The sequence below is a fragment of the Colletotrichum paranaense genome (assembly GCF_030867605.1).
Source record: "Colletotrichum paranaense strain IMI 384185 chromosome Unknown Scaffold_5.1, whole genome shotgun sequence".
Lineage (NCBI taxonomy): Eukaryota > Fungi > Ascomycota > Sordariomycetes > Glomerellales > Glomerellaceae > Colletotrichum > Colletotrichum paranaense.
In genome coordinates this window covers 395,111-422,990 of record NW_026848963.1, presented here as the reverse complement: position 1 = coordinate 422,990, position 27,880 = coordinate 395,111, and the positions used below count along the sequence as shown (strand labels likewise).

General features: G+C 53.8%; 12 protein-coding genes across 12 annotated transcripts; 5 read left to right on the top strand and 7 right to left on the bottom strand.

Annotated features, from left to right (window-relative positions):
* Positions 1–1,160: 1,160 nt before the first annotated feature.
* On the bottom strand, positions 1,161–2,328 carry CPAR01_06450 (aldo/keto reductase; the record flags this gene model as incomplete). Its single annotated transcript, XM_060490722.1, has 3 exons — positions 1,161–1,859; positions 1,915–1,935; positions 1,993–2,328. 3 exons carry the CDS (start codon positions 2,326–2,328, stop codon positions 1,161–1,163), a joined length of 1,056 nt encoding a protein of 351 aa, XP_060349596.1.
* Positions 2,329–3,560: 1,232 nt separating this feature from the next.
* Positions 3,561–5,845, top strand: CPAR01_06449 (uncharacterized protein; the record flags this gene model as incomplete). Its single annotated transcript, XM_060490721.1, has 2 exons — positions 3,561–3,614; positions 3,830–5,845. 2 exons carry the CDS (start codon positions 3,561–3,563, stop codon positions 5,843–5,845), a joined length of 2,070 nt encoding a protein of 689 aa, XP_060349595.1.
* A 797-nt stretch (positions 5,846–6,642) lies between these two features.
* Positions 6,643–6,852, bottom strand: CPAR01_06448 (uncharacterized protein; the record flags this gene model as incomplete). Its single annotated transcript, XM_060490720.1, has 1 exon — positions 6,643–6,852. One exon carries the CDS (start codon positions 6,850–6,852, stop codon positions 6,643–6,645), a length of 210 nt encoding a protein of 69 aa, XP_060349594.1.
* Positions 6,853–8,604: 1,752 nt separating this feature from the next.
* CPAR01_06447 (uncharacterized protein) lies at positions 8,605–9,021 on the bottom strand (the record flags this gene model as incomplete). Its single annotated transcript, XM_060490719.1, has 1 exon — positions 8,605–9,021. The coding sequence occupies one exon, from the start codon at positions 9,019–9,021 to the stop codon at positions 8,605–8,607; it is 417 nt and encodes a 138-aa protein (XP_060349593.1).
* A 286-nt stretch (positions 9,022–9,307) lies between these two features.
* On the bottom strand, positions 9,308–9,835 carry CPAR01_06446 (uncharacterized protein; the record flags this gene model as incomplete). The annotated part of the gene is made up of 2 exons (XM_060490718.1): positions 9,308–9,453; positions 9,514–9,835. 2 exons carry the CDS (start codon positions 9,833–9,835, stop codon positions 9,308–9,310), a joined length of 468 nt encoding a protein of 155 aa, XP_060349592.1.
* Positions 9,836–10,641: 806 nt separating this feature from the next.
* Positions 10,642–10,872, top strand: CPAR01_06445 (uncharacterized protein; the record flags this gene model as incomplete). Its single annotated transcript, XM_060490717.1, has 1 exon — positions 10,642–10,872. The coding sequence occupies one exon, from the start codon at positions 10,642–10,644 to the stop codon at positions 10,870–10,872; it is 231 nt and encodes a 76-aa protein (XP_060349591.1).
* Positions 10,873–13,979: 3,107 nt separating this feature from the next.
* Positions 13,980–14,245, top strand: CPAR01_06444 (uncharacterized protein; the record flags this gene model as incomplete). The annotated part of the gene is made up of 2 exons (XM_060490716.1): positions 13,980–14,152; positions 14,221–14,245. The coding sequence occupies 2 exons, from the start codon at positions 13,980–13,982 to the stop codon at positions 14,243–14,245; spliced, it is 198 nt and encodes a 65-aa protein (XP_060349590.1).
* Positions 14,246–15,376: 1,131 nt separating this feature from the next.
* On the top strand, positions 15,377–16,438 carry CPAR01_06443 (uncharacterized protein; the record flags this gene model as incomplete). The annotated part of the gene is made up of 1 exon (XM_060490715.1): positions 15,377–16,438. The coding sequence occupies one exon, from the start codon at positions 15,377–15,379 to the stop codon at positions 16,436–16,438; it is 1,062 nt and encodes a 353-aa protein (XP_060349589.1).
* Positions 16,439–18,668: 2,230 nt separating this feature from the next.
* Positions 18,669–19,463, bottom strand: CPAR01_06442 (uncharacterized protein; the record flags this gene model as incomplete). The annotated part of the gene is made up of 3 exons (XM_060490714.1): positions 18,669–18,904; positions 18,938–19,235; positions 19,353–19,463. 3 exons carry the CDS (start codon positions 19,461–19,463, stop codon positions 18,669–18,671), a joined length of 645 nt encoding a protein of 214 aa, XP_060349588.1.
* Positions 19,464–20,411: 948 nt separating this feature from the next.
* CPAR01_06441 (uncharacterized protein) lies at positions 20,412–21,437 on the top strand (the record flags this gene model as incomplete). The annotated part of the gene is made up of 3 exons (XM_060490713.1): positions 20,412–20,686; positions 20,832–20,913; positions 21,168–21,437. The coding sequence occupies 3 exons, from the start codon at positions 20,412–20,414 to the stop codon at positions 21,435–21,437; spliced, it is 627 nt and encodes a 208-aa protein (XP_060349587.1).
* A 2,086-nt stretch (positions 21,438–23,523) lies between these two features.
* On the bottom strand, positions 23,524–23,811 carry CPAR01_06440 (uncharacterized protein; the record flags this gene model as incomplete). Its single annotated transcript, XM_060490712.1, has 1 exon — positions 23,524–23,811. One exon carries the CDS (start codon positions 23,809–23,811, stop codon positions 23,524–23,526), a length of 288 nt encoding a protein of 95 aa, XP_060349586.1.
* Positions 23,812–24,711: 900 nt separating this feature from the next.
* CPAR01_06439 (uncharacterized protein) lies at positions 24,712–25,197 on the bottom strand (the record flags this gene model as incomplete). The annotated part of the gene is made up of 2 exons (XM_060490711.1): positions 24,712–25,075; positions 25,151–25,197. The coding sequence occupies 2 exons, from the start codon at positions 25,195–25,197 to the stop codon at positions 24,712–24,714; spliced, it is 411 nt and encodes a 136-aa protein (XP_060349585.1).
* Positions 25,198–27,880: the final 2,683 nt, after the last annotated feature.

The window sequence follows — 27,880 nt, the reverse complement described above, 5'->3', positions numbered from 1 at the left end:
TTTTTTCGCTTTGGTAGGAGTGGAGAGTGGATACTACAGTAAACTGGCGCATGGAAGTTGCCAAACCCACGCCTCGGGACGGGATGCAGGAAAATGCGGCGGACGGGCATACGGGATTGTGGGAATGCAATACCTTCCTTAGACACTTTCGCTTTACAATGGGGTGCGTACGGATACTTGCTGTCTCTTTGGTATCGTATCCCGTACTCACGAGGTATCTTCATTGCCCCGTGGTGGTGACGAGTGACATATCCATGACCCAGCAAGGTGACTTTTGATAGGGCCATCCCTACGCCGCCGAGACACAGCTAACTTGGCTTACTTGCTGCTTTCCACTTGGCACCGGCCAGATTGGCGGGCATGAGCGGTTCGCGCGGAAGGGGTCTTGCCCCCATATTTCCCCCCCACTCTCCTTGGTCTCCTGCAATGCTGCACACGCAACACCTCCAACACTCAGCCCTCCAAACTGACGCAGCCTCTCCGTCGCTATCGCTCCCACACCATTGTCCGTCCTTGATAATACTAGGTACCTATGGTATCCGAACCAGAGGTTAGACATTTAGTCTGGTCGCGACTATCTTGCGCACCGTCGTCTCTGCCCTACCGTTGTACCAAATCAAGTACCCAGATACCACACCCTTCCGCCAATTCTCACGCACGTCACGAGTTGCGGTCAGGAGCAGAACGACAAGCCTGTCACCTGCGTCTGATAACTCTGGCGAGGTCAGCCTCTAACAAATCTTAGCGTTTGCCCGGCTATCATAGCTGCACCACTGCGGCGGTATGCATTACAACTTGAACCGCTTTACCACGCTTACCAACAAACGATGGAGGGTAAAGAGAAGAGGGCCTCAAAACGGCATTTCCCCTCGCCCCATGCTCCATCCTCCAGCCTGACGCCATCACGCATGGCGTCGCATGACTGGAAACTCTGGCATTGGTCCCAGCTGCCACACCCACAAAAGCACACCCTCACATCCCGCGCCAGCGATCGCTTCGAGAACAGGGTACATTCATGTGCCTCGATTTTGACATCTGATACAACCGTTTGCCCATTAACACCACAGTGACTACAAAGAATCAAACTTTGCCCGTATTTACCACGGCAATTCTTCCAATCTCGCATCAGGTTTCTGCCCACTCATCGGACTTGAGCCCGATCACTTGGCCCCCTCGCCGAACAGCTTCTCCCGGGTGTTGTACTTGTACTCGAGGTCCAGGTGCCAGTAGTTGGTTGTGTCCGCCTTGGAAACAGCCCACGCCTGATCGAGTGCATCAACCACTGCCTTGGGAAGGGGACCCTTTTCGAGCTGGTTGAGGTTATCCTCGAGCTGCTGCACGCTCGAGATGCCAATGATAATGCCGTCGTTACCAGCATCTCCGGTCTTGAGACCCGAGTGGTGCACCGTCCAGCGCAGCGCCGTCTCAATCATGGTCAGCCCGTGCTCCTCCACCGCCTGCTCGATGATCTGAAGCGCCTTGAACGTGCTCTCGCGGAAGTAGCGCTTGCGGTAGTTGCCTCCCGTGCCGTGGTTGTCCGAGAAGCGGCCCTCCGTCGGAACGATGTCCTTTGACTTGATCTTGCCCGAAAACAGACCGCCAGCAATGGGGTTGTACACGACGAGGTCGAGTCCGTAACGGCGCAGAGCCGGGATTAGCTCGGGCTCGATGCTGCGTGTGATGACATTGTACATGCCCTGGTAAATCGTAGGCCGGACCCAACCGTTGTACTTGGCCGTCAAGACCACTTCGGCCACCTCAAACGCGGTAAAGTTGCTGAGGCCCAGCCTCACGAACTTGCCTTGCTTGTGGAGCTTGTCCAGAGCCTCAAGCGTCTCTGCGAATGGGGTTGCACGATCCTGTGAGCCACTATTAGTCACTATCCGAGACCATACTCAGGGACATAGTTCGTACCGCAGCATGGAGGTACAAGATCTATCAACGTATAATTAGCTTAACCCCTGACTAGATGGCCCTTTCATGTTCACTCACATCGACGGAATCGGTGCCGAGCTCCTTCAAGCTAGTCTCGACAGACTCAATCACCTTGTCCCCGGCATGATCGCCAGGCTGTCCGGGATATTGGACCTTGGTGGCGAGCGTCAAACCCCTCTCCTTCCACTTGGCCTCACGAGTAAAGGCCTCTTGCTTCCTGCCCACATACACTCGGGCTGTGTCGACCTCGTTGTAACCGCGAGCCTGGAAAACATCGAGAGCCTTGTTGTACGTCTCGAGATCGGTAATTCGGGCACCGGCGGACTCATCAGGTCCGAAGGTCATGAGACCCAGGATGATGCGGTTCTTGGGGTTTGAAGCGATGAGAGGCATGGTGAAAGCTGGGGGATCCTTGAGTAAGACGAGTAAGGCAAGGTGGAGAGGAGCTAAACGCCGGGGATAACTATTTTGAGAAAGACGGACAAACCTTTAGACGTGTCTGGAAAATGGGAAGCGTCGAGATATTTATATAACTCGTTGGTCCGGTACGGGGATATCGCGAGAATGCCAATAATTTGCGTTCTCGAAGCGATGTCGTGATCAGATAGGCTCGACAAGCTGCTTCGAAGTGGGCTTCATAGGAGTCAGAATGCCATGGACCCCACCATCTTGGCGGGGTAGGTGAGATACGTGCGACATCTGAAGACGTCACGGCGCCGGTGCGGCCAGTGAGAGGGATTACTAATGGCGAGCTGGCGGTAGAGCTGTAACTTTACCATGCCGAACCCCCCCCCCCCCCGTAATCGGATAGGAGTCAGCCAGTTACATGTTGAAGCTATGGCAAACATTCATTTCTTGGGGGTCTATTGGCAAACACTCCGGCCTTCCCTGGCGTTGCTTGTTCTGATAAGTCCGATAACTCCTACGCTGTTGTATGAAGGCGGTGATCTTTTCTCTGCAAGAAAACGAAGCTTTGAGATGTATCGCACAAAGGTTGCATTCTTGTCGGCTGGCGGTAAGCTGTGCAAGCAAAGCCGGTAAGAGCAATATCTTGTTGGCAACTGCTCGTTCCTATGGAGACTCCAAAGAGACGAACCTTGGGATGGAAGGAGCGCTGGGCCTTTAGTGACAATACCGTGGAAGCTCAGACCACCGATGAAAGAGAGAGACACGTGACCCCGGTAACTCGCCTTGAAGCGCTCTCGGCCACTCATTTATTCATCCAAAGAAAGAAGGAGAGCCCCACAGCCCCGTGTTGACGCTCGGGCCCTTCTCTTTCGCGCGCGTAGCCGCTTGGCTAAAGTGCTCTTTCGCGTAAAAGGTAATCTAAAGAAGGCGCGTCTCGCGTCGTCGACGTGCCCTTTCCTTCAAACCACCAAAGTGCATCCACTCCAAACCTGGTGAAATTTCCGTGATACCGGTCCTCAACCCCGAGCCTCATCGACCCTTCGCCTCCACAACTACCACTCCCACCCCGAACGAAACGCCACACCAAGTGCTCCCACCCGCCCTATCCACGATATCGCTCTCTCTCACGTCGAATAGACCAAAAACACTGCCAACGTGCCTCCTGACCATAATACGAGAAGTCCGCAGGGCCTGTCCCTTGCTCCAGGTCGGCGACGATGGTTAATAAGGGCAATGCGCAACCCGGCGTTTACAGCGCCACATACAGTGGTGTAAGTCACTTTTTTCTTGCAGACTTGGCAAAATCGCTGCTTGACTCCCGCGAATCCCAACATACTGTTATTCAACGGCATCAGGCTGGGCGCTTATTTCCTTTTGGGAAAGGGGATGGCCTCAATCATCGGGGTTGGCCCAGAGACGACCCATGATACTTCGCATCCAAATTTCCTCCGCAGTTGGGCCCGTAACTAATTGAATGATCTTCTAGATTCCAGTCTACGAGTTTCAATTCGGAGATGACCTCAAGGAACATGTCATGCGACGCCGCCAAGATGACTGGATCAATGCAACGCACATCCTGAAGGCCGCTGGCTTCGACAAGCCCGCCCGAACACGTATTCTTGAGCGAGAAGTACAAAAAGAAAAGCACGAGAAGATCCAGGGTGGATATGGAAAGTACCAGGGCACATGGATCCCTCTCGACAAGGGCGTCGCCCTCGCCCAGCGAAACAACATCTATGACCGCCTGCGGCTCATCTTCGAGTACACCCCAGGCGAACAGAGTCCGCCCCCAGCCCCGCGACACACGAGCAAGCCGAAAGCACCAAAGAAACCCGCAGTGCCCAAATGGCCCGCCACGAACTTCCAACAACAGCAGCAGCAGGCACCACAACAATCCCAGCCCCCTGCCAACCAGATGCAAGGCGCGCCGCCGCCAGAAGAGTACGAGGTCGGCGACTCGATGATGAATGACGATGATACCCCTGACAACTTGACCGTTGCCTCCGCCTCATACATGGGTGAAGATGACCGCTATGACATGTCCCACCAGTCGGGCCACAGGAAGAGGAAGAGGGAAGAGGCCATCCAGGACTTGACGCAGCAGCAGCACTCCGTTTACGGAGACGAGCTTCTCGACTACTTCCTCCTCTCTAGGAATGAGAAGCCAGCATACCGGCCTGAGCCGCCGCCAAATTTCCAACCGAATTGGATCATCGACTCGGAGGAGCACACGGCGCTTCACTGGGCATCGGCCATGGGCGACGTGGACGTCATAAAGCAGCTTCGGCGCTTCGGCGCCAGCCTGAATGTGCAGAATGTAAGGGGGGAGACTCCCTTCATGCGGGCTGTGCATTTCACCAACTGCTACGAAAAGCAAACGTTCCCTCAGGTGATGAAGGAGCTTTTCGAGACTGTCGATGCGCGGGATGCGACAGGGAGCACGGTGATCCATCATGCCGCAGTAATGAAGAATGGCCGGGTTGTCAGCCACTCGTGTTCAAGATATTACTTGGATAATATCCTAAACAAACTACAAGAAACGCATGAACCTGCCTATGTGCAGCAGCTTATCGATGCGCAAGATGAGCAAGGCAATACTGCCCTTCACCTGGCGGCAGAACGCAACGCGAGGAAATGCATCAGGGCACTCCTCGGGCGGCAGGCCTCCACCAGCATTCCTAATAACGAAGGTGTGCGGGCGGAAGACCTCATCGCCCAACTCAACGCCACAAAGAAGGAGCGCGGCCCTCAACGGTCATCGTCGCCCTTTGCGCCCGATTCTCAGCGCCACGTTTCTTTCCGTGACGCGGTGCCTGAACGTATGACCACGAGCAAGAAGCTCGGCCTGTCATCCTTCAACTCAGAGGCCGCAAATACGGTACAGTCGCGCATCACACCGCTCATTATTGAAAAGTTCCAAGATCTCGCGGGGAGTTACGACGAGGAACTCCGCGAAAAGGATCAGGCGGAGAAGGAAGCCCGTCGTATTCTCTCCAATACGCAAGCTGAGCTCGCCGCTGTACACCAGCACATGGCCGAGCTTGAAGCCCAGCTCGAAGCAGACGACGGCGCAGCGCAAATCATCAGCGAGGCCAACCGCGCCAAGCATCAAGTCATGTCCCTCATCACGCATCAGAACCGCCTGCATGTACAGCAGGCCGTGGACCAGGAGATTAACATGCTCAACGGCGATGCCAACGAGGCCTCGTATGAGGACCGACTCGAGCTGGCGCGGCAGCTGCAGGCCATGCTCTCGGAGCAGAGACAGTCAGAGTCTGACTACGTCGAGGCGCTCAGCATGGTTGGCACGGGCGAGAACATTGACAAGTATCGCCGGCTCCTGCGCAAGTGTCTGCCCCCAGCTGACGCGGAGAACCTGGACGAGAATCTCGACAACCTCATCGAGATGATGGAAGAGGATCGTGACCTGCCGGGCGACGGCAGCGGCCTGGAGCCCATGGATGTTGGTATGGGCGGTATCGGGATCGGTATTGGCATGTGACTACATGCCACGTATCTCGAGCAATCACCGGTTGCATAAGTTGTAAGATGGAGAGATTTCAAGGGGCGTTGGTCTCTGTTCTACGAAAATTTCCCTATTTGGGAGATTGATCTTTGTCAGATCCAGACAACGTTTCCGTCCGTGAGACGATACGAGACCACATCTCGACTTGTCAACGCGGAAGCATGGTTGTTGTTGGATGGGCGGGGGCTTTTTTTCATTTCCAAAAATTCAAAAGGGGTTCAGGATTCGCTGGTGTCTTTTTGGTGGCTCAGGCAGGATAGGGCAGGATCGGGCAGGCAAAGCAGGCTAACTTGTTTATTGTTATTCGTCGCGATTTTGATTACACTTTGGACTGGCGTTTGAACGTTGGCGAGGGGAGGAGCGAGGGCGGAGATGGAGGTCCGAAGATGTATGTTGGAGAGAAGGGGCGATGGGGGGGAGGGGTGTGAGTGGCCATTGCGACTCTGCATGAGATCTAGGTCTCGGAGTCTTTTGTGTGTAGTGTCTAGCGGACTTGATCGATGGAGAACCGCACAAACGACCAAGAAAGATTCCCCACGCATGCAATCACATGGGCGTGAGAAGAAGAAGAAACAACATTTACTCGTCACAGGGCGACTATCTCACCTTGTGGTATTAGTGATGCTGATGCTGCCTAGAAAGTGGACACGGCTGGGGTACCCGACTGTCCTTGTCGGTCATCTGACGACGGCCGGTTAAGACAGAGATGGACGGAGGCGGCAGCCATTATTCACGCCCGGGTGCGTTCGAATTTGAGAGCAGCCTTAAACGTCTCAGCCTGGCTCAGTGGCTGTGATTTTGCGGGTTGTGTTGTGAACGAAGAGGCTTTCGTGAGGCTGGCTGACGTCCCTCTTAGTAGTGCTGTCAGTCAGCCAGTGCAACGCCATCATCCACATCTTGGGTACGCCCCGGTCGACTTCGGTGCGCCGGAGCCCAGATGCGGAATAACAAAAGATCGCCATTCGGACACTGCTCATAAACATACACTCCCACGGTTTCCAGAAGATACAACCCTTTTCAGCGATACGATTGATGAACCTGTTGTTGCTGCCAGAGGTAAGATCGCTTGATTAAGTGAGAATGGCGTCAGCTCAATGATTAGAAACTCACCGCAACGACCATGACTCGACGTTGCAAGAAAGCCATCTGACAGTCGCGTGTCGCCCGAGGCGCCCGAAATCGTCGGTGGACTTGCGCCAGTCCGATCTGATAGGGCTTGGCTGAAGGCTTCTTCACTCTGACCACGCTTTGGTAGCCTCCGGTTTGGGATGATGGCTGATGAAGGAAGGGAAAGTTCTGTCAAGGTGCAGGGCTGACTCAACCTTGTCGTTGGCTTCCGGAGTGGGACAGAGCCGCCAGGTCCGACAGGCAGATTGAGTTGTCGCTGATGGAAAGAAAAGACGCAAGCCTGGAAATCCAGTATATCGAGATGTTCCAATCAAGGCGCTACTAGGGACATCCTTACCTAAGAACGATGCTCACCAAGGTTGCACCGGCAAAATGTAAGCTTGGCATGAATCATCAGCCACATGTCTCGTGGTATAGAAAATGGGTTTTTGAGCCGTGTCCGCGGGTTGAGAGTTGAAGGTTAAGGTTACTGAGCGTGCCGCAAAAGCCAAGGCTGAGGGAATCGTAATCCAACCTGTCGCGTTCGAGCATGATGAGGCTCCGAAAGTGAACAAGTGCTGATGATCTTCCAAAAGCCTCGCGCATAGTCATCGCAATAAGCCGTCGGATGTAGGATGCCGTCCTCATCCACCAAGGAATCGCGACAATGGAGACCAGTGAATGCATGGTCCTTCACGTTGCCGACTTTTCGTGGCAAGGGAACACGGCGTTGCGCCCGACTTGGCGGCGGGATCATTTACAAATCAACAGGGAGAAGCTCTTTAGCACCGGGGAATTTCCCACAATTGACGAAAAGAAAGGCGGTCAGCGGAGGTTGCGGTGGTATCAGGGTAACAAACTGATGTTTGATTGGGAGGGCCAGATTCGAGGCAGTCTCGTAGAGCGGACTTGACCACATTGACGATGCAAACCGAGACGGCGATGGTGCATCCGCGTGTTAGTCTGTGAAGCTATTCGATGCTGGTCAGCCAATGGATTGCCAATGACCAGGGGATAAGTAAGGGCTTGGGAGGACTAGTGGATGGGGAGCGATTAACATGCTGACGCCATTCCATATCAATGAGCCGGGATCTTCGTAAGGCTGAAGTGCACGAGGGTCCCTGAATGGCCTCGCATGGTTTTGGTGGGTGTGGGAGCATGGCGGGTGGTATGCAGTGGAGGCTGTTGGCAAAGTGGCGTGAGTGGCTGCGATAAACGCGTCCAAGATGAGTGACGTTCAGTTGGGCCGTTGACACCAAGAACAGGCAGATGGTACCTTGAACGCTTGCGCTCCGGGTGATCAACCTCGTTTTGTGACACATTTGGATGACGGTTTGCAGATTTCATGCATACCTAGGGATGAGCAACTGCGTCTCAAGGTTAAAGCTAGACGGTGAAGGATAAGCACTTGGCCGAGCTCCCATGCTCTGGACAGGATATGTGACACAGTATTTCTTCGCCTTTCGGCATCCCGTCACGCGTCTAGCGAGTCCGCCGAGTCGCGCTGAAAGGGCGAGGTTGTGATGCAAACCCTTGCAACTGCCCAACAAGCATTAAGACGGGCGTGGAGGGGTCCTTCGCAATACGAGAAATTCCATGGTGGTGATCTGAAAAGCCCTCGTTATTGCTTAAGCCTTGATGGCGACACCGGGTACGTAGACGCGCCACGGGAGAAGGCTCTCATCTGGTTTTGATGGAATGTGGGCGTGGGCCAGGTAGAGCAACGGCCGTCGGCTTCGTTTGGGGGCGGACTCGTGTTCCGTGGCATGGATTATCAGGCGGGATGATAGGGCGATGAACTTGGTGGATGCACGGATGGCGGGATAACAAATCGCAAGGTACAGTGGCATGTGCGTGTGCCAGCGGATGACGCGCAGTATCTTCTCGGCGAGTTGCTGCAACCTGCTGTCGCCGCCTCTGTAATGTTGAGCCCGGGGTGGCCGGGAGGCGAGACCGGAAGGAGGGGTGACGACGGGGTTTGCCAGGAGGCGAGAAGAAAAAGGCGTTTGGTTATTCTCGTAAACGCAACCGCCAAGGCCTATCATGGCAATCTTGTGAAAAGGGGCCGATGAGACACGACAGGAACAAAACATGCCCGTAGCTATGTCCTAGTGGGAAGAGACCAGTCGGGATAGCGACATGACTCGTGAATGGCTCAGTTTGGTCATGGAGCGGGAGCATTGGGGGCGGATCTGAAGTTGTTGACCTGGTCCTGGGCTAAGAACAGGAATAGAAAAGACTCAGGAACGGGGGGTACGGCAGCGGCGATCAGGCCGCGTCGGCTCCGTGGCTCGGCGCCCCATCTCGGGGGAAGAAACCTTCACAGACAAGCTAAGGCTGCTGTGAATGTAAATCCGGAGGTCGAGTGCTGCGGGTATGGTGGAGATGCGGTTTGCTTGCGTGTTTTGTTTGGGGTGACCGAATTAGGAGTGAAGACTCGTATTCTCGGAATTTGCATGTTGCCACAACGGCTGAAGCTGCGTCTTGCGTCAGAAGATTGGACGCAAAAAGGTTCGCTTTCAAGGATGATTCGGTACCGTATGGATGGTAACGAGCTGAAGGTGTCTTTCCACCGTGAAACCGAGGGGAATGGTTGGATGAGGAGGATGCCGCGAGTCTTGAGTTGTGGCTGTGCTTTGCCGCCGGCGGCCGCAATGCTGCATCTAGCAAGCAAAGTGGACGGCCATCATCGAGGATCGCCGTGAGCTGGCATCGGGGGCCGAAAGAGAAAACGAAAAGTCGGTGTCGTCGTCGTCGTAGTAGTAGTAGTAGGAGTTTATGAATGCCAATGGAGGTTGAGAGGGAAGGAATAAGGCTGAAGGGAACGGAAGCTTTCTCGTCGACAAAAATAGCAAGCATGACCAGCCGACAAGGTACGGAGTCAATAGAGAGGCACATGGAGTCTGGGGAAAATGAACCTTAGCACTGCAACCTCCGCCCCTACCTTCCCTAATTAGGGCACCTTTTAGGACGAGACGGGATGGAAGGTTAGGTTGGAAGTGGCAGGCACAATACCGGATGGCAGTTGATACCTTCCAGGTTCCATCACTTCAAATTCGGATGACAAAACGTAATGGAAGGATGATAGTCATCTCAAAATACTTAGGTAGGTAGCACGTGTAAGGTACCTTACGGATAGGTACCTAGGCACCGTTAAGGAAGGCATGGCAAGGAAGGCAAGTACGTCCGTAAAGAAGCCACAACATCTTGCGGCCGTTGAGGAAGGGGCTTTACACGTGCAGAGTGCAGTATGCGGAAATGCATGTCATGCAACGACCTGAACAGGAAACATGGAGGGCACCTCATGAGTTGCAGATGCATCCATTAGTGTCATTGACGTGTCGTTAAATCAAAGGTGAGGAAGTTCAGGGACAACACTTTTTGCAGGTGCACGCAAGGGAGGAAAAAGTGCAGGCGGGAGAGGACGCAGCCGGATCGTGGCTTGAGTCTATTCCACGTCCCTTCCATCATCACCATCGTCGTTGGGTGCTGAAAATAATGTCTAATAGCGGGTGATCGCCTGCACCAGCTCCCATTCTCAGTGCTCCGTTTTGACCGAGGTGTGGACGGGTGACGGGTGGGACCAGCGGGACAGGTGGCCCTAGCGTCAGTTACGTACCGTAGGGGTGGCACCCAAAGGGCATCTGCGCCTGCTCAAGTGGCTCATGAGTTTATGGCAGGTGTGCTCCCTGCAGGTGTCCAGCTTGCTGCTTCCCGTCGTGTCTTGTAAACTTGCAAAATGTTTCCAACTCGAGGAAGGAACCAAACGGGGCCCATGTATGTATTGGGTTCATGCTTGCCTTCCCGTCCAGATGATACCTACCTACCTTAGGTACCGTACCTATGCTAAGTCCCTATGTATCTGCCCAATGAGCCTAAGGCCTGGGATTAGGTAGGTACGTTCTCAAAGGATCCAGGAAAACACCGTGCTCTCGAAGGCAGGAGTGCATGAGCTGAAGCCTGAGGCCCCTTCACGCTACATGTGTAAATGTCCCTACCTAGATACCCTCGAGAGTCTGAACGGGGAAGACACTCAGGTGCGCCGGGCTGGACTCCGTCTCCCGCACCTTTTTTTTCTTTCTTTTTTTCTTCTCCCATGCCATGACTATCATTTTGCATCACTCCAGGAGTTCAGAGTCCAGAGTCCAGAATCCAAAAGTCCAAGTCCAGACTGAACTGTGGAAAGCAGAAACTCCCGGGGAAATTGCTTCGGCCCTTGGTTCACACAATGGACGAATGAGAGGCCGCAGCCTTTTCGACACCAGCTGAACGACAAAGACTGGAACTCTGCATCGCCAATATGGAACCCAATTACAACTCACCCAAATGTATCAGGTCCGTATCCGTACTCTCATCACCTCGACCCCTCGATCCCTCGACCCCTCCATGGACCCTCGCTGAACCCTCGTCGATCGATCAACCCTCGAGTTTGACGCGCCTCGACGGTTCCAGTCCTGCGTCCCGGCTCCCGTCTCCCATCTCCCATCCTCATGTCTCTCCCCGCTCTGATACCTAAGGTACCCAAGCATGAGAAGGTGCTAATCGTTCCAGGTTGTCACCACCGTCATCACACACCACCATCAGCCCGTCACACCCCACACCGTCTCTGGCTTGGTCTGACCTTTGCTCGAGGTCCTCTGCGCCGGTTCAGATCTCTCGCTGCGTTCCTGGCATGTCACTCTGTCTGAGCCTCTGACTTTCTACCTACCTCAGCATCTCAAGTACACTTCGGCCTCGTCGCATCCGTGGCATAATACCCACAAGGCGGGTGTTTGCCACCTACCTAGTCCTGACTTCACTAGTGTAACATTTCACCCAGCAATGTCTCCGATCCTACGGATACAGCCATGGGAAATTGACAATCGGCTCGCCAGCCTGGATCTTGTTGACCCAATGGGGACCAAAGACACAGAATTGTCTCTCATTCGTCAACAAACCGACAGACATGGAGGCTTCCATGCGAGGTGTCGTGGGCCGGTCAGCACACCCTGCGTGCCTGCGTGCCTCTATGTATGCAACTTCACGGCGCATCTCCTATCCCACTCGTCGCATACGACATACGGCGACGGTGATGCGGACGCTTGCTCGGATCCTTAATGTCATAATCTCATCTTCGTCTTCATTCAAGCCCAGTGGAGCTCGGACTCCTATCGCGGCTGCTCCCCGTCCACCTAGTCCTGGAAATTGTCCTGGATGTTTGGGTGACTGGTTTCACCTCGTCCTCAACGCGCTGCACCCACGCCAGCCCATCACCATCGTGCATTGTTCACTTGCCAGATTTCGGTACTTGCGCATGCGCCATGTCATGCAGTCCCAGCTCACCAGCCCTTTGCCGATTATTGCACGCCGGCCGACCCCTTTTCGGCATGCCGAATGTCGGCAGCTCAGGGCCGGCGCAACACTTACACACCTCGCTGCTGTCTCCTTACCTCGTCCCTTGAGGGCATTGGGTAGTACGGTGCCCAACAGACAAGAGTCGCCAACCAACAAAATCCAACTCCGGCTTATTGCGGCGACTCTTCAAACTCCCATCATTTACATCACCATGATCCTCTTCTCGACCCAAGGAATTCCATCAAGAGGGGGAGGGGGACGCATCGATCGACACCACAGGGCTAGGCTGCGCAACCAATCGTCCCAAAGAACAGGCATTGAAAGGAACAAGCTTGCAAGTATTACACCCCCATGTGGCCACACACTAGCAGGGCTAAGGCCCAGATGGCGTGGCTGGTAGGGCTACCCTTGAGCTCACCTCAGCTGGACCAGGGAGGCGTCCCCATCCCCGTTCCACTCGCTCACACTAACTCGCTTTGCAATGCGACAACGCCCCCTTGGAGTCTGAGCTCGCAGGCAGTCTCTGCAAGCTTGCTTTTGCGACGGGTGACCTGCTCCTGAACACAATGAGTTCCCCGCCGCCGCGACACGACGTCTGTTCTGTACGAATCTATTCAACGACCAAGAGGATACAGGTCGCCGAGCCGCCACTGCTCCGTACCGATCGTAGTCTATTCCGTACATATGTACGTACGGATACAATGATCCATCAACCACTGTGGATATGTCAGCAGTAGGTACTCCGTACCCCGCCGCCGTCCAGGTCTGTCACTGGAACAGCTAGCGACATTCTCTCTCCACTGGCAAGACATGCCCCGAATCGCTCACAACAACTCCAGCTCAGCCCGCGTAGCTTCGTTGCCAAATAGTTGCCGGTCACACTAGACTAGAACCCCCTTTGCTGCGACGAATTAGTAGCCATGTGGGATGGCCGCCACCATGGGAGGTTGCGCCGTCCTACAATTTACCAGACCCAGATCTCGGCGAAGCAAAGTCCCGTCTCGTCTGGTGGACAGTCTGGACTCCACGGCCGCCGACTTACACGGGTGACGGCCGAACCTCGATCAGGGCCAGGGCCAGTCCAGCTTGTCTTTCCCTGTCATGCGGATGCCCAGAATTCATGTTGGGCTGAACGACAGGGGTGTAGTCTTTTTAGCTCCCCCTCCCCCTTGTTGGCGCCATTTCCAGAAAAATCGACCCCAAATGTTGGTCTCCATTCGAATGTGCAATAGGCGCCAACACGCGACGAAGCAAGTCAAGAGTCCGAACTACCTAGCACAATGGAGTTGGAATGCGAGCAAGTTGGCGCTTTGCTTGTCACATTCGAGGTCGCATCCCCGTTGTTGCTTGACTACACCGCCTTATTGGTATTCCCTCCAACGTCTCGTTTTCCGTCCCACCCAACGAAGCCCGCCTCTTATCAGAACCGCGCCCGGGCGGGATAATGCCTATACCAGTCATGGTGCAGCGGTGCTGACACTGTCAGTCGCCTCCTCGGCCAGTTAGAAAAGTCGGGATGGGAGAGACCAACAACATCTGTTGCCCACCCGACCCAGGCATGTCAAGTCAATTACATACTCTCAAGCATATGGATCATGATGACCGCATCTACAGAGTATCAGCGTTCATCAAGCCTGGAAAGTCGCTTTCTCCACCCGTGGGCGCATCCATGGCCACCCCATCCGCGCCCGCTTCTGCAACACCGCTTAAGCTCAAAGCGTTTTCCCAGCTTGGAAGACGACCAGTCGGAGTTGTTAACCACACACCTATCGATGCGCCTTGCGGCAAATCTAAGCAAAGGCTTTTCGCCATCGTGACTATGCTAGAGCATTTGGGAACCTGGTTAGTGCAATTGTGTTTTCGGGGCTCTCTCGCTTATTTCACGAAGGAGGCTGACTGAGAATTAGAAGGCACTCTGAAAACGGGCCCTCCTAGGCGAGCGTCTTTTGTTCCACGCGCAATCCCAGGATTTCGTCTTCGCACACCTCCTCTCTCGGTACACACCCTCACATCCACGACCCCTTCATCATCTCATTCCTTACAACCTTCTAAGCGGGACCAGATCTGGCGATACGGTTCAACTATCCCCATATTGTCTCGTCTCCCGCGACACGGCGCATCAAGCATCGTGTCTATATATATGATACTCTATCCTGCCCAGCTTGCACGCCAATCCTTCCACTCCACCGGCGCTCTGTTTTGGTCTATGATCCTCATAGATCCTTATCCATTCCCCTTGGATCTTAGGCCCCTCACGAAGGACTTCCTTTGTCAAACTCAATCGACAACAAGGCTATTGTCTCCAGAAACACGGCGCATAAATATCCTCCGTTTGTCTCAACCCTCGTCCATTGCCATTTGCATCTGCCAAGCAAGGGAACGGTACCTCAACCCACCTCAACCCATTTCAGCTTGCAGCCCCTTGTACACTTCGAAATCGACCTGTTTGTAAGTCTGCTGTCATTTACAATTACCTACTGGGTGATACCGCTTCCAGTGATGCGTGGGAACCGTTCAAATTCGGCCGATGGTTTCAAAGCTTGCGGCGCAATGAGCCTCGCGTCACCCTAGCGCGCGGCATCCACTCGAAATAGCACCATAAAAGGGATCAAGCACTTACACGTCGATCATGTAGACAGACCTCCGCCAATCTCTCTCTCTCTCACTCTCTCTCCCTCCCTCACTCAAGGCTCGCCCTCACTCTTATCCTCTCTTCGGCCACCCTCCTTGACACTCGCAAAGCAGTCGGTTCAGCCCGGATCATTATTCGGCAGCTTTCCCTCCTGACTTACGGCAGATGCGGCGGCCGAGGCCCACCTTCACATCCCCCTAGTCGCTTATGTCCAGCAGCGCCATTTCATTACTCGCAAGCCACTGTTAGGTCTTGGCCAGGGCCACCAGACACAGGCATACCCCAGACGTACAACCACCTGGCACCACACCGCATCCGAAGTCCATCGGCGAAGGTACCTCTACCTCTGCTGAAGGCTGACAGACCCCCTTTACGACCTTCCTCAAGCCTACACACTCACTTCCCATAATCAGCCGGCCTATCTTTAAGCAACCATGCCCGCTCTCACTCATGCTGAGCTTGCCTTGGGCGAGCCGCGTTCAACTGGTCGTTCTTACCACCACCTTTCTTTCTCTCATCTCTGCACTGGTCTTCTGATACTTACCGTCCTGGTCACCTTACGTTTGGTGGTATGTGGTGCTTTCTGGACTACGACGAGCAACAAGTTCAAAAAGTCTCAAGAACACGATCAACACGCCAAAAACCAGCTTGATTACTTGATCAATCAGCAACGGCTCCATCATCTCTTCGTCCAAGACGGGGCCTGGGTCATGGAAGAAAAGTCACGTGGGGTCAGCAGTAACACCCTAGTTGCTGGGGCTGAGTCGACTAGGAAGATCAGTCCGCAGGACGGTCTTATGAGGGGAAATGAGAAAGAGTCGGTTGAAGGTACAGAGAAGAGGAGTAGCGGCGATGTGATGTTTGCGGACCACATCCTTCGAATGGGCAAAGCTGCGGGTCAACCTTCCGCCCAGTTCATGTTGTCGAGACCTCCGCAGCCTCCTCCTCTCACGCCCCCGGAACTTTCGCCATCGGTTTTCACCTATGATGAGCGCAGAAGGAGCTTCACCAGTGGTGTGTCTGAGCTAGATGCATCGTTTTTCGAGCAGCCAAACCCTGACTATATGTCATCAACATCAACCGGCGCTTCGACAGCAACGCAGGAGGCGCAAACTACGAGGTCCTCCCCAGCACCCCGCAGGAGATCTTACACCAAGATGCTTCCCATTGGAATCCCTTCTCAGCCATCGGCTACAATACTTGACGATGAAGCCGGCATGGTCTTTTCCCCTTCGTCGTACCCCCCTACTTCACCTCTACTTCCCGGCCCTCCCCCTATCTACGGTGAAATCCGTTATGACGAAGCCACTCAGCAAGAGATTGTCGTGCGAGGCGAGATCATCTCCTCTATGGACGGATCGGGGGCGGGGTGGAAGAGGCATACGAGAGTCTACGGAGGCGGTGTTTGCCTTGTCTGCGCAGCATCCGGTGACGATGGTCATCACCATGGCGGCTTCTACGGAGAGAACGTCCTGCCAGAAGAGAAGCGCTACTGAAAAACGAAACAAAAACGGCCTTGAGATGAGTCGAAACGAAAGAAGAGAGTAGTCTAATCAGGGTCGATGATACCATTGGGACGGGTCCTTTTCCTCTGGGACGTAAAGTGGCGATAGACGCAAGCGGCGCTTCATCAGCATCACGGCAGCGGCACAAAATGGGTTTGGTATACCATCTCATCGGGGAGGTCTCTTCTTTTCATCCAACATTCTACAGCATATTTTACTGTCAACTCTTGATTTCATTCTAACATTATGGTCTTGGGGTTTGTCTGTCCGGTATATTGCTGAACGTTATCTTGTTACATGTTGGCTTATCGGGTACTCTGGAGAATGGAAGAAAGGGGGTTTTCATTGGGGAAAGGGGGCATGTACTGGTGGACGGATGGGTTCGAGATTTTCCTTCTTTTTTCCCTTCTTACAATTTCACGCTTCACGATGTTTATGAGTTGACGATGATTACGATGCCAATACCAACGTTCGGTTGGTGTTGCGACTGCTGAGTGTTTTCTTGTGTTCGTATTGTGGAAAAAGATGAGAGAGCATGTATGTAGCTGAGATCAAGAGATTCGGTGTATGAGTGTGTATCTAGGTATTCATACGTATGTATCTAAGCCGAGAGGCGAATCCGGAATAAGTGTATCTTACTTTTGCTGTATCTACGTCCTCACGTAGTCCCAAGTCTGAATAGTGAGCTGTCTCGCAGTCGAAACTATACTGCATAATCTGAAAGACTAATGACCATTCGGGAGGGAAGTCTGGGGTATCGGTTGGTTTCTAGACCAACTGATCTGAAAGTCTATCAACAATCCAAGGGTCTCAACGGGGTGTCTTCGGAGAGAGTCTCGATGTGGACACTATAAAATCACTTGAGCCTCATGCGAAGCACCACCTGGGGAATAGCTTGCTCCAAATAGCTCTCCGAGAGACGGAGATCAAAGTAGATGAGAAGTTCGGGCAGGTGATGAAAGGCACCCAGCGAGCCATCTCTCCGCATACCTTTCCACATTCCGAATGAGATACTTTGGACTATCCAGCTTGGTTCTCGCCAAGAGACTGCGCCTGGTGTGGTTATTGATCTTCAGAGTCTCACGGGACTTTCGTTCAGACAGCAAGTAGCCAAGACCACCACGCAGAGAGAAAGAGCACCGTCAAGGTCTCTCGACGAGGCTTGTCGAGGTCAGGACGCTCCCAAAGTTCCTTTTCACCTCAGGCGCGGCTCTACGGAAGCTGATGTGAGAGAGCTCCATCTCATAGTCCGAGCCTCCTTTCCCGCCTCCGTTGCGGGACATGTCGCATCAGTAGGAGTTGCCTAGATGAGATTGACCGAGTCAACTCGAGATGTCTCCATCAGTATTCGTACCCCTGAGGCTCCATCGCATCGCAACCCGAAGACGATCCACCAAGCTTCCTGCCTTGCCCTCAGAAACCCCCCCCCCCCCGGGGGGCCGGGCAATATTGCGGGAACAGGCACGGGAACTAGGGGGTTCTGTTGGCGTCAGCTCGATTACTGAGATTGAGCTTGAGGATCAAATCCTTTGACCCAAAGTTCCGAGCGTTAGCTTCGATTCGGGGGGTGTTCGCGAGTCCACCTCGCAGGGCACCTCGCAGGCAAACAGCGCCATCGAACATTCTCATCCCTCCGGCCATGGCAGATCTTGCAACCTGATGTTTTCGTTCCCGAGAAGGCTGACTTGGTGAGGTTGCCTTCATGCTCATGGTTCTGCCTCCCCGTAGGATGTGAACGTGGGGTACGGAGACCAAAGTCCCAAATCAAGTAAGCGTCTGCGTCCGCGACTAAGTCTCCGACGACAAGAAGTCTCCGTGAGCTCACCCCGGCGGCTGCGATGAGGGGTTATGGCGAGGTTTGCTGCCAAGGACTGGGCCAAAAGTAATTGGCCATGTTTCGAAAAAGGACTCCCGCCTCGCCAGTCGAGCTTCCTCTCAATTGCGGCGGTGATCGCGTTTGGGATGCACTTGTACCTGGACAAGGTCGGTTGCGCCCACCACCCCCTCAAGAACTCTAATACCCTTGACCCTGTGCTGGGTTCCCATCCTTTCTTGTCGTCTTCTTCTTTATCTCACGTCATATTCGGGACATTCCAGAACAGCCAGACGAACCCCACCTGGCTAGAATGAACGGGATTTTCGAAAGGCGGCGGATCCTGTTAGGCTGCCGGTTCGTGGACTCGGTCCCCACTTTCCACGGTCCCGAGGGGGGGTGGGGAGGTCATGGGTAAACCGGGAAAGGCAGTTGAAAGTTGATACCGTTGTAGGCATCCGGCAACAGGCGAGAGTAGGCCACTGACCAGTTGCCGCTTGTCTGCAATGTGTCTGTATCTACGGCCGAGCTGCGCTGATTCCAATTTACCCCTCCTTTATCGACGTGTGTGTGTATGCGTATGGCCTCTCGTTCTCCATGAGAGAAGCTCGCTCGCAGTTGCGATAACCTCCTCCAAGTGACGGCTGCCGTGTAACACCCACAACGCACAGATACACCGTTCTGTTGGGAATGGCGGTGGTGAATGGCGGTGGTGGTTGCGCGTAGGATCTTGATCAGCGAACCCGCTGTGGGTTGTCTGGAGAAGCGAGGGGTGGGCGAGAGTCTCTCTCCATAGGGTAGCGGTGTATTGTCGTTCATGTTTGTTGCTCCAGACCGACCAACTGACACGTCGACACCCGCCATGCACGAAAAGCTCCTTCCACCGTGAGACACCATGCCCGAATGACAGCGCGGAGACTCGGCCAAGGTATGGCCAAGGGGACGAGCTGCAAGCTCAAGACGGAGATGGCGTTTCTACGCATGAGCAGATCGTGAGATCACGCCTACGTCAGCTGCCTTGCTGCTTACCACCCTCTCTATCCTTGACTGTCACGCCTCGACAGCTAGACCTTGATACCGACCTCCGCACACCTGAAAGGTGCCATCGAAGCCTAGTGATCTTCTACAAATTTTACTGAGCTTGGACATGAGCACAGTCCTGACCTCATCAAAGGATTCCGTGGGAATCTGATATAGGGTCATTCTCAAGGTTGAATGATGCCCAAACGTGTTGGTAAGTTGCCAGGTAACAACAATCAGGAGGATGCTATACCCTGGGTAGAGTGAGTTCTAGGAAGAGAGAGCCGCAGGATCCGTCATCAGAAGCCGCCGGGGTAGCTTATTGGTTTGCTATACGAAGTTTGATAGAAATAATAGTTGATTGGCTGATGAGCAGCCGTCGAAGCAGAGCTAGCAAGGAGACGAACAACAGGCGACACAATCTTACTCTCCGAGGATCTCAGCCCTATGACATGTCCAGGCTGGGCATGCAGGCCTGTTCCCTCATAGGCTCCTAGGTTCAGCGAGAGGGGTTGGCCGCCGAAGAGGACCTTGGCTAAGCCTATCTTTATGTCGTTCGATAATTGCCGCAGTCCAGGCCTCAGCATGATCAGAGGTGATTGGAAGTGACCGTATAGGGCCCGTTATCCGTGTGGATACATAAACGATCGGTAAGACTCAGAATCAGGGTCACTGCTTTTCTCCTCGAGCCAAAATCCACACTCCCACGCTTTCAGATGACACATTTTTGCACATTTCATTCGGTTTGCCGGCAAAGCTGATGTTTATCATACCTCGTGGAGGATGTTCGAGAACGTATCAGGTTCTCTATACCAAGAAGGTCTTGACACCTAAGAGCTAACCATATTGTTCGAATATTCCACTTGGTGACTCAGTTGTCCATCTCCCGATTCAGACAGTAGGCTGACCTCTGTTCCAGCATATAGCACATCTTTATCACTCTCGGTGCGCTCTTTTCCCAGTGCTCACGCACAATCGCGATTTCTGCCGTATCTGGCGGTCGTAACGGATTCACAATGCTTGCCTCGAGAATGTCAATCAGTGCTTCCACAACGCAAGTGAGATGACGCCTTCAAAGCACTTGAAACAGAATTACTCTGCCTTGTCGGTGCCCCGATATGTCGAGCAAAGATGCCGTCAACTGGCAACAATGGAAACAAGAGTGACGAAATCATCGGTCCAGTGCCGTTCACTAAGGTACTCGGCTGTGTAGAGCGAACGCTGTCACATCCCGGGCCAACGATTTTCGAGGACCGTCTGCTCCTACGTCCAAATGTGCTTGAGATTCCTCAACAGACCATGGGTCTGTCTACCGCTGGAGATCCCGCACAACTCCTACTCGATGGTGAGGCATCCGTTGTGACTGTTTGGAATCTTGGGAAAACAGAATGTCAGAATGCGCTGAAGTATGACTGAAGCCAACTGTCGAACTACGCTATGTTGTCAGCGAGGTTTCAGGCCGGTCATCTCTTGTTGAACGGGCATAATATGCTTGAATCGGGAATAGCAACATCCACAGTCGAGTGACGAAAAGCTTGCTTCTTTCTGTAGCATACATGATACTGGTGCCGGCTCCGCGGCTATCAGTTTCATCGTTGACGCGCCTCGTGGCGCTTCAACTTACCGCCACCAAGTATGTCTGGCTCCTCGGCGGCAAAAACGCAATGACATGCGAGACCCTCCAAGTCCTGTACTTTGCGCGCTTGTTGGAACAAAGATCTCTGATCGCCTCAACTTAAGATACCGTAGAGGCGCCATCTTGCCCAATCAGAAATCTCTCGTCCGGATAGTAGAGTCTTGGCCATGAACAAAGGGGCAACTGTAGGGCGTCATGAACCACGACAGCGGGGTACGGAAACGCCATGCAGAGAAAGCCGCTACATATAGGGTTTACATGCTGTCGTCGGCTTGCTCAGCACCAATCACAATATTATAGTTGCGGTCACCTCCAGCGGTTACGGGCCCAAGCAGTTGGGCCAACGATCGATGGGTGGAAAGGTGGAGGGCTGGCAATTGACTGACTGGAGCCACGTTGGCGATCTCCAGGCGTGCAGATCCGTTCTTGACGAGGTGTTACTGTGTTCTAAGCGCTCGCCGAGAAAAGGCTTGCAGAATGCATCATGCAGGCGGCCGACTGCGGGCAAACCATTACAATGAGCCATAGGTCCGGATCCCATCTTGTCTCCCGGAATTCTTCCCCACAGAGGTCGGCCGGCGTGAACCCCTCGCAAAGCTCATTTCGCGAGGGATTTCCCTGCTACCTCGAGGTCGATGGACACGATGTCCAACAGTCCCACACATTGACATCATGTAACTCAGACCTTGCGATGTGATCAAGCGTGGCCAAACCCGAACTTCAATGTATTCATTCGCAGTTGTAAGGAAACGATCAGAGGGCACCTGGTAGGTAGTGGTGACATCAATCGTCGGGCTTAATACTCCGGCGGATCGCGGCGGCAGGTTCAAGGGCCCATCCCTTGAGAGCCGGCCTGCATGATGGGACGAACGGTGGAACGAGGCAAGGGTCGGTTTCCATTGCTCACGACAAAAGCCTTGGACAACCAAGTGGGCGGCGGGTAACTTCCAAAGCCATGCCATGCCATTTCTGTGCAATGATTTTCCGTTCCTGCCAAAATCCCTTTATTCCCGCGAAGCCGGGAACGCCATATTCGCAGCGCGGGGTTCGGCTCCTGTCAGCAACGTGGGAAAGGATTGTGAATGAAATGAGGGTTTGGGATTGAATGGCTGGTGTGGCTTTGCGACTCGTGCAGGAAGAGCCACACATTCTTCCATCGCGTAATTTGCATCAGGGCAGACGCGTCTGCGGCGTCGCGGGGCCCGTATTTCTCCAAAGCAATTTAACTCAGGGAGCGCCGGGAGGGGCTATAGCCGCGAACGCTAAGTTGGCACGTTAGCCACAGTCCGTCGTGTCTCGTTCAGCGCGGGCTGAACGGCATTCTCCTAAAGGTCTATGGAGTTGGGCCCTTTAGGACCCAAGTTATCGCCACCAAGCACCTGCCACGACTCCTTGGATATGACTCTGGAAGAAGGCCACCTTTCAGTATCGGAATGTGATGCGATGGCAGTTGGGCGCAACAATAGGCGGATGAGTTCAAAGTGTCTGAAGTTTGACACTGGGCAATTGAGACGAAAATGCTCTCGCGACAGGCTTGCCCTCGGGACCTTCCTTGCTGACAGTCACAGCCCGGAAGTGGGCCTATCCCGTTGAGATCCGTCAAGAATGTCACCTTGTGGTACTTTTCAGGAGGTTTGATGCCCACATCCTAGCGGGCGCACAGAACCGACAACACCGTTGAGACTTGAAGTGTTCTTCTGCGGGTGTTGTCTCAGGTTCCTTGCCCCTTGCGGGAAACCTTGTAAGGTGTGGCCTCCCCTGGCATACATGGCCGAAAACAGAAGGGGATCAAGAGGCAGTGCGAGGGGAAAGTCTCCGTAAGAACCTGGGGTGGCCGGACGCTGTGGCAGACAGGTTCGTATCCATCAAGTTCGTGGGTCCATCTCATATAGGCCCCATCGTTGGCATCGTAGCCACTGTCCGCCTCCTTGTCCATTGTTGTAGCTTGGTCCGGGCGGGCGACGGAGAATGAGGGCTCAACACGGCTTTTCAAGGTCTAGTTGGCTACGCCAGCGTGTTCCGCCTTGAGTGATTGACGAGAAAGCACGCTTGTCATCCCAGCTTCAGGACACCAGCTGGCACCGTGGAGTTGTAAAGGAACACATCGACTTTCCAGACATTTTCATGTTGATTGGGAACATTACTGCGAAGCTTCCCACCATGTTTGGGCTAACGGAAAAGTCATGGTGCAGAATGACGAGTCCAGCAGGTGGGAAGTGGGAGACACACTTGTGTCACCAGGCTGCCCGGTGGCGAGGAGCTATTCTGAGCGACGACTCGTTGCGTGATGGCGGGGTACCTCGGCATGTGGAGGTGTGTAGCCAAAGAAAGGCGGACAGGTGCCACGACGCCATGTACCGTGTTATCGGAGGAGGTGAAACAGGCTTCCCTAAGCTTTCTGATGGGAAACAGGGCCAACAGACAATGAGTTAGGGAGATGCTGGAAGCGAGACACGGAAACAGCTGATGTCGCTTGCCCCGATTGTCGTCCTTCTCAGAGAAACCAAGAGCGGACTTCATCAGACCTTATGCCGCCTTGTTTGAGGGGAAAGAGCGGGAGGGCCGGAGAGCCACAGGAGCGAGGAGAGACGCGCAATAGTAACGGGGCTATTCAGCCTCAGGCGAACAGATTACGGCGTATAGGATTGACCTCTTCTTTTTGCGTTCGCGAAGAAATGATGAACTACCGTTGAGTCGCTGATAATTAAGTTGGGAAGCCTTGGCGGGAAATGCGGCATCAGTGGAAAGTATCGTGTGGTGTACGGGGGAACCCCTGGAGGAGGTCCAAGCAGTCAAAGCTTGCCATGGGGATGGAGGTGCCGCCGCCGTGTTGTCGGTGCCAATCTGCTTTCGTCCAGTGTGCGGCGAAGCGTTTTTTGTGCCGATGTCAATCATTCTCGAGCACGATCGTCTGTAGTAGCCACACGGCCTGATGAATGTGGTCGAAGTCACGGTCCCAAGAGAGACAGAACCCAGGCATTCAACCCGCGGTCGGGATATCAATGGCCATCGAATCATCTCTAGATGGCAAAAGTGTTATTGTGTTTCCGAGGACGCCGAGACCAGGCCACCCAAATTGAAGGGTGGGGAGCTTGCCAGGGCCCGATCGGGTGCGGCTGCCGTTATGGCTGAAGGTGGTGAAGGATCGATCACCAGAGTCTTGTTCTAGTGTTGCAGCAAAAAAAGGCCACCTTGGCAATGTTTGAACGGCTGTCGATATCGTTGCTGATTGATGAGACGGCGTTTTGCGGTGGATTCCCCCAATGCCAGGTGGGCGAGCTTCGGCTCCGTGTTGATCAGCACAGAAATAGAATACCTAGACGGGAAAAGGTTGGGGTCCTCGCAAGGGATCTGGAGTCTTGGACACTGGCCAATGGTCGCCTGTTTGGATTGGATGGTTCTTGATGCAAGCTGGACCGAGACGTTATGCTATGGCGAGCATGTTCCATAAGGCCGGTATCGTAATTTTGACCAGAAGGAGGCATGGTGGCATGGAAGCATGTTCGACGTAGCGGTGCGAGCGAGAACGAGAGCTACGCAGTAGACCCAATAGACGGGGAGACCAGCGATCCGGGCTCTAGCGAGAGTTTAGCCCCTGAAAACGGCCAGAACTTGGAGAATGGTGGGTAGCACACTACTGTGGTAGGTAGAGTGGTGAGTGGATGGTGCGTGATGGTGCTTTGCATTGACGTGCGGTTTTGTGGTAGTGTAGTAGTGGTGTAGTACCAGAGGCACAAGATGTATCCGTAGGTACTTTTCGGCACCTTGAGTTGAGGGTTCTGGTCAAGAGCAGTATCACGATGAGACTGTTGCTGATGCAGTGATGGAGTCGATGGGGTTGATACTCGCTCGTGCTCTAGCTGAAAGCTGGAACAGACGACGGGAGGAGGAGTAGAAGTCATTCCTCTTGGACATGGCGATGGCGAAAATCGATGCCAGAGCTAGAGCCAGAGCCAGAGCCCAAAGCAAGGCAATGTTGTGTCGCAAGGGGAAGGGGGAAAAGAGATTCCCATCAGATGGGACGGAATGCCAGAGGCGGTTGTTGTCTTGGATGGATGTCTTGGATCGTGTTGGATGGTGAGCGGGTGATGGTCTCCGTGATGGCGCGGGAGTCTGAGCGAGTGCCGGGGCGAAGGGCCGTGGAATGATGATGCTCCAGCTCGAAGGATTAGTGCTGCTAACCTTCCGGTCCACCGCCCTTGGGGCCCAAGGTCCTTGGGATTGGGGCACTCACTGGGTGGTGGTGTTGTGTGTCTGTAGGTTTGATTCGATGCTGGACATGATGGACGCATCGCGCTGCTGCATGAGCTGTGCACATATGGCTTGGATGCTTGGGCCAGAATCTGGAAACAGGTGCAACGACATCTGCAGAGCAGAAATGTGAATGGTGAACAGTTACCAAGAAGCAGCCGCAGCTACTCACCTACGGGCAGAAGGCGATGGTGACAGAATCCAGTGATGTGCAGGATGCAGCAGCCAGAAACGCGAGGCCCGCAACAGCTCTCGGATGCAGTTGGAACTTGCAGCTGGCAGAGGTTGCGAGGAACTCTACGGAGTATCCGTATCTAAGGTACCTTACTACACTGTCAAACAGTAAGGTACAGACAGGTACGCAGGACTCTGTAGACGAAGTTAAGTTCCTGAGGGCTGAGGAAGGAGGAGAGACCGAGAGACAAGGTACAAAGGATACTTGCCCAAGGCGGCACATTGTTGCAGATGGAGGGGCGACTTTGCCTTTGACCTCGAGTCACGTCTCCTGGCCTAAGGAAGACTACGCGGTGATTGGCCGACAAGGCTTCCATTCATCACATTGACTAGCCAAGTTGGGGTCGCCGTCGGATACTCAGTACCTCGATCTCGGGATGAGGAAGTCTCCTTGGTCGAAGCAGGAGTGATGGAAGAGCAAGAGAGCACCTGACTTGGCCACCTCATGATTTTCAATGCTCGATGCACATTAAGATGCCTACATAGGTGCCTATCTTAAGGCTTGCAATGAGTCAATGATTAGAATACCGTCCGCCGTCGTGAGGTAATGCATCAGTCATTGTACCATGAGTCAACTCGAACTTCCAGGTCGGGGGGTGGTTCGACTGAAGTAGGTATGTACAAACATACGGGGCAGGGCAATCTCTCAGCACCGAGCAGACAAGTCTTGCCGGATATGACCCGCGCAGGTATGGTAAAAGGTATGGAGGTGTGGAAGGTAAGGTACCTGATCCGTATGGTTTTGCTTCTACGTAGAGTTGCGGATAATACTATTGAGTGTCCGGTAAGAAAGCAAAAAATAAAATAAATAATAACTGAAGAAAACGAGAAAGAAATGGGATCGCTGCTCGGCTGCCGTCAGTCATCATCCCTGGCCGTGCCTTGTTACCAAGTCGCATTCCTCGACTGGATAATCAACTTTGATGAAGCCACGGCTGGACCCATCAGGCCGCCGCCGCATTGCCGACGCGGTCTTGCCCTGATTGACACTTGAGCCACGGATATTCGTACGGAATATTCAGGTAATTCTGCGTGTGGCACTGGTAAAATTCGTGCAGTCTATTTAGTTTTTTCTCCTTGCGACTTCGCCTTCATCTTTCTGGTATTTGCTGGTAGGTGCCCTCCTTGTCTCCTTCTTCCTGCAGGCTGTGGTGGATAGATGAAAGTGGAGTCTGTCCATTATGGAAAGTCCAGATGCAGACACAGCAGGACCTCTCTATCCTTTCTAGTGCATCTTCATAAATGAAAAGGAAGGAAAAAAGTCAAAGGGTGCGGTACGGGAAGGCACTCAGGTAAGGCGCAAAGGTACATCTGGATCTGGCGTGAAATGGCATGGTTGACCCACTCGAGAGACCCTTGCCCTCGGTTCTTGATCATATCATTGGCCCGTTTTGTCGCCCGTCTCTGACCCCACCCATCTTGATTGGTCAGGCGCTCGCCTTGAATTGGTAGAGTTGGGTAGGGAAGTGGACCCCGTGGAACTATGGGTGGTGTGCATCACGACCGTCGACCTGGCAGGACCTGGGCCTTGTCTGGCGGCCTGGCCTTGTCCCCCATCTCCACTTTCTTTGGGCTCCCCTGGATGGTGCACCTGCTTGGTGCTTGGTGCCTGCCCTTTCACATCCTTGTCTGCCTTGGCCGCCCTGGCCCGTCCTGGTCTGGTTCCCTCCTCCCCCCTCTCTCCTCCACCTTCCACCCACCCCCGTCTCCTGCCTATCCGTTCCATTGTGAGTGTCTCCTGCCACTGCATTACTCCTGCTTCAGTGGACTCTCTCTCAAACTGGCAGTAGCGACTGACCGGGCTGCAATTGCTCGTGCTCAGCTCCTGCTTGCTGGTAGGTACTGCTTACCTTCTTCTCTTTGCTGGGTGCTCCTGCTGCCGCCGCTGCCCACACCTCTGGACCACACCTTTCATCCACCCCTTGTCCTCCTTGCCTGTGCTTCGTCCACTCCTTCCCTCCCACGCCGCCGCCGCGGCACCCACCCATCCACTCACACACCACTCGCACCACTCGCACACACATCCCATCTCCATATCTTGCCGTCCACTCGCTGCCAGTCTCCATCTTCTACTTCTACTTTTGCCCTCTCTTCCTCTCGTTAGCTCACCGCCCTTCTTTTTTCCCTCCTTCAACCCTTCTCCCCCTCCTCTTTCCCCCCGCCGCTCTGGTCTGCGATTTGTTCGTTATCGTCGTCGTCTTTTGGAAGGATAAAAAAGAAAATTCAAAGAAAAGAAAGACAAAAAAAAGCCCACAAAGCCCAAAAAGCTTTCGCATTCTCTTGAGATCCGTCTCGCATCATTTTTTCAACCAACCGCACAAATTCTTCAGGGGTTCTGGAAGGCTTGCTCACCACAACCACTACGCAATTTCGCTCGACCACCACCACCGCACGCCAAATTCTTCCCCCATCCTCCGAAAGAGACGAAATCAGAAGGAACAAAAAGGAATCCGGACCAATCCGCCAGCAATCGCATTGT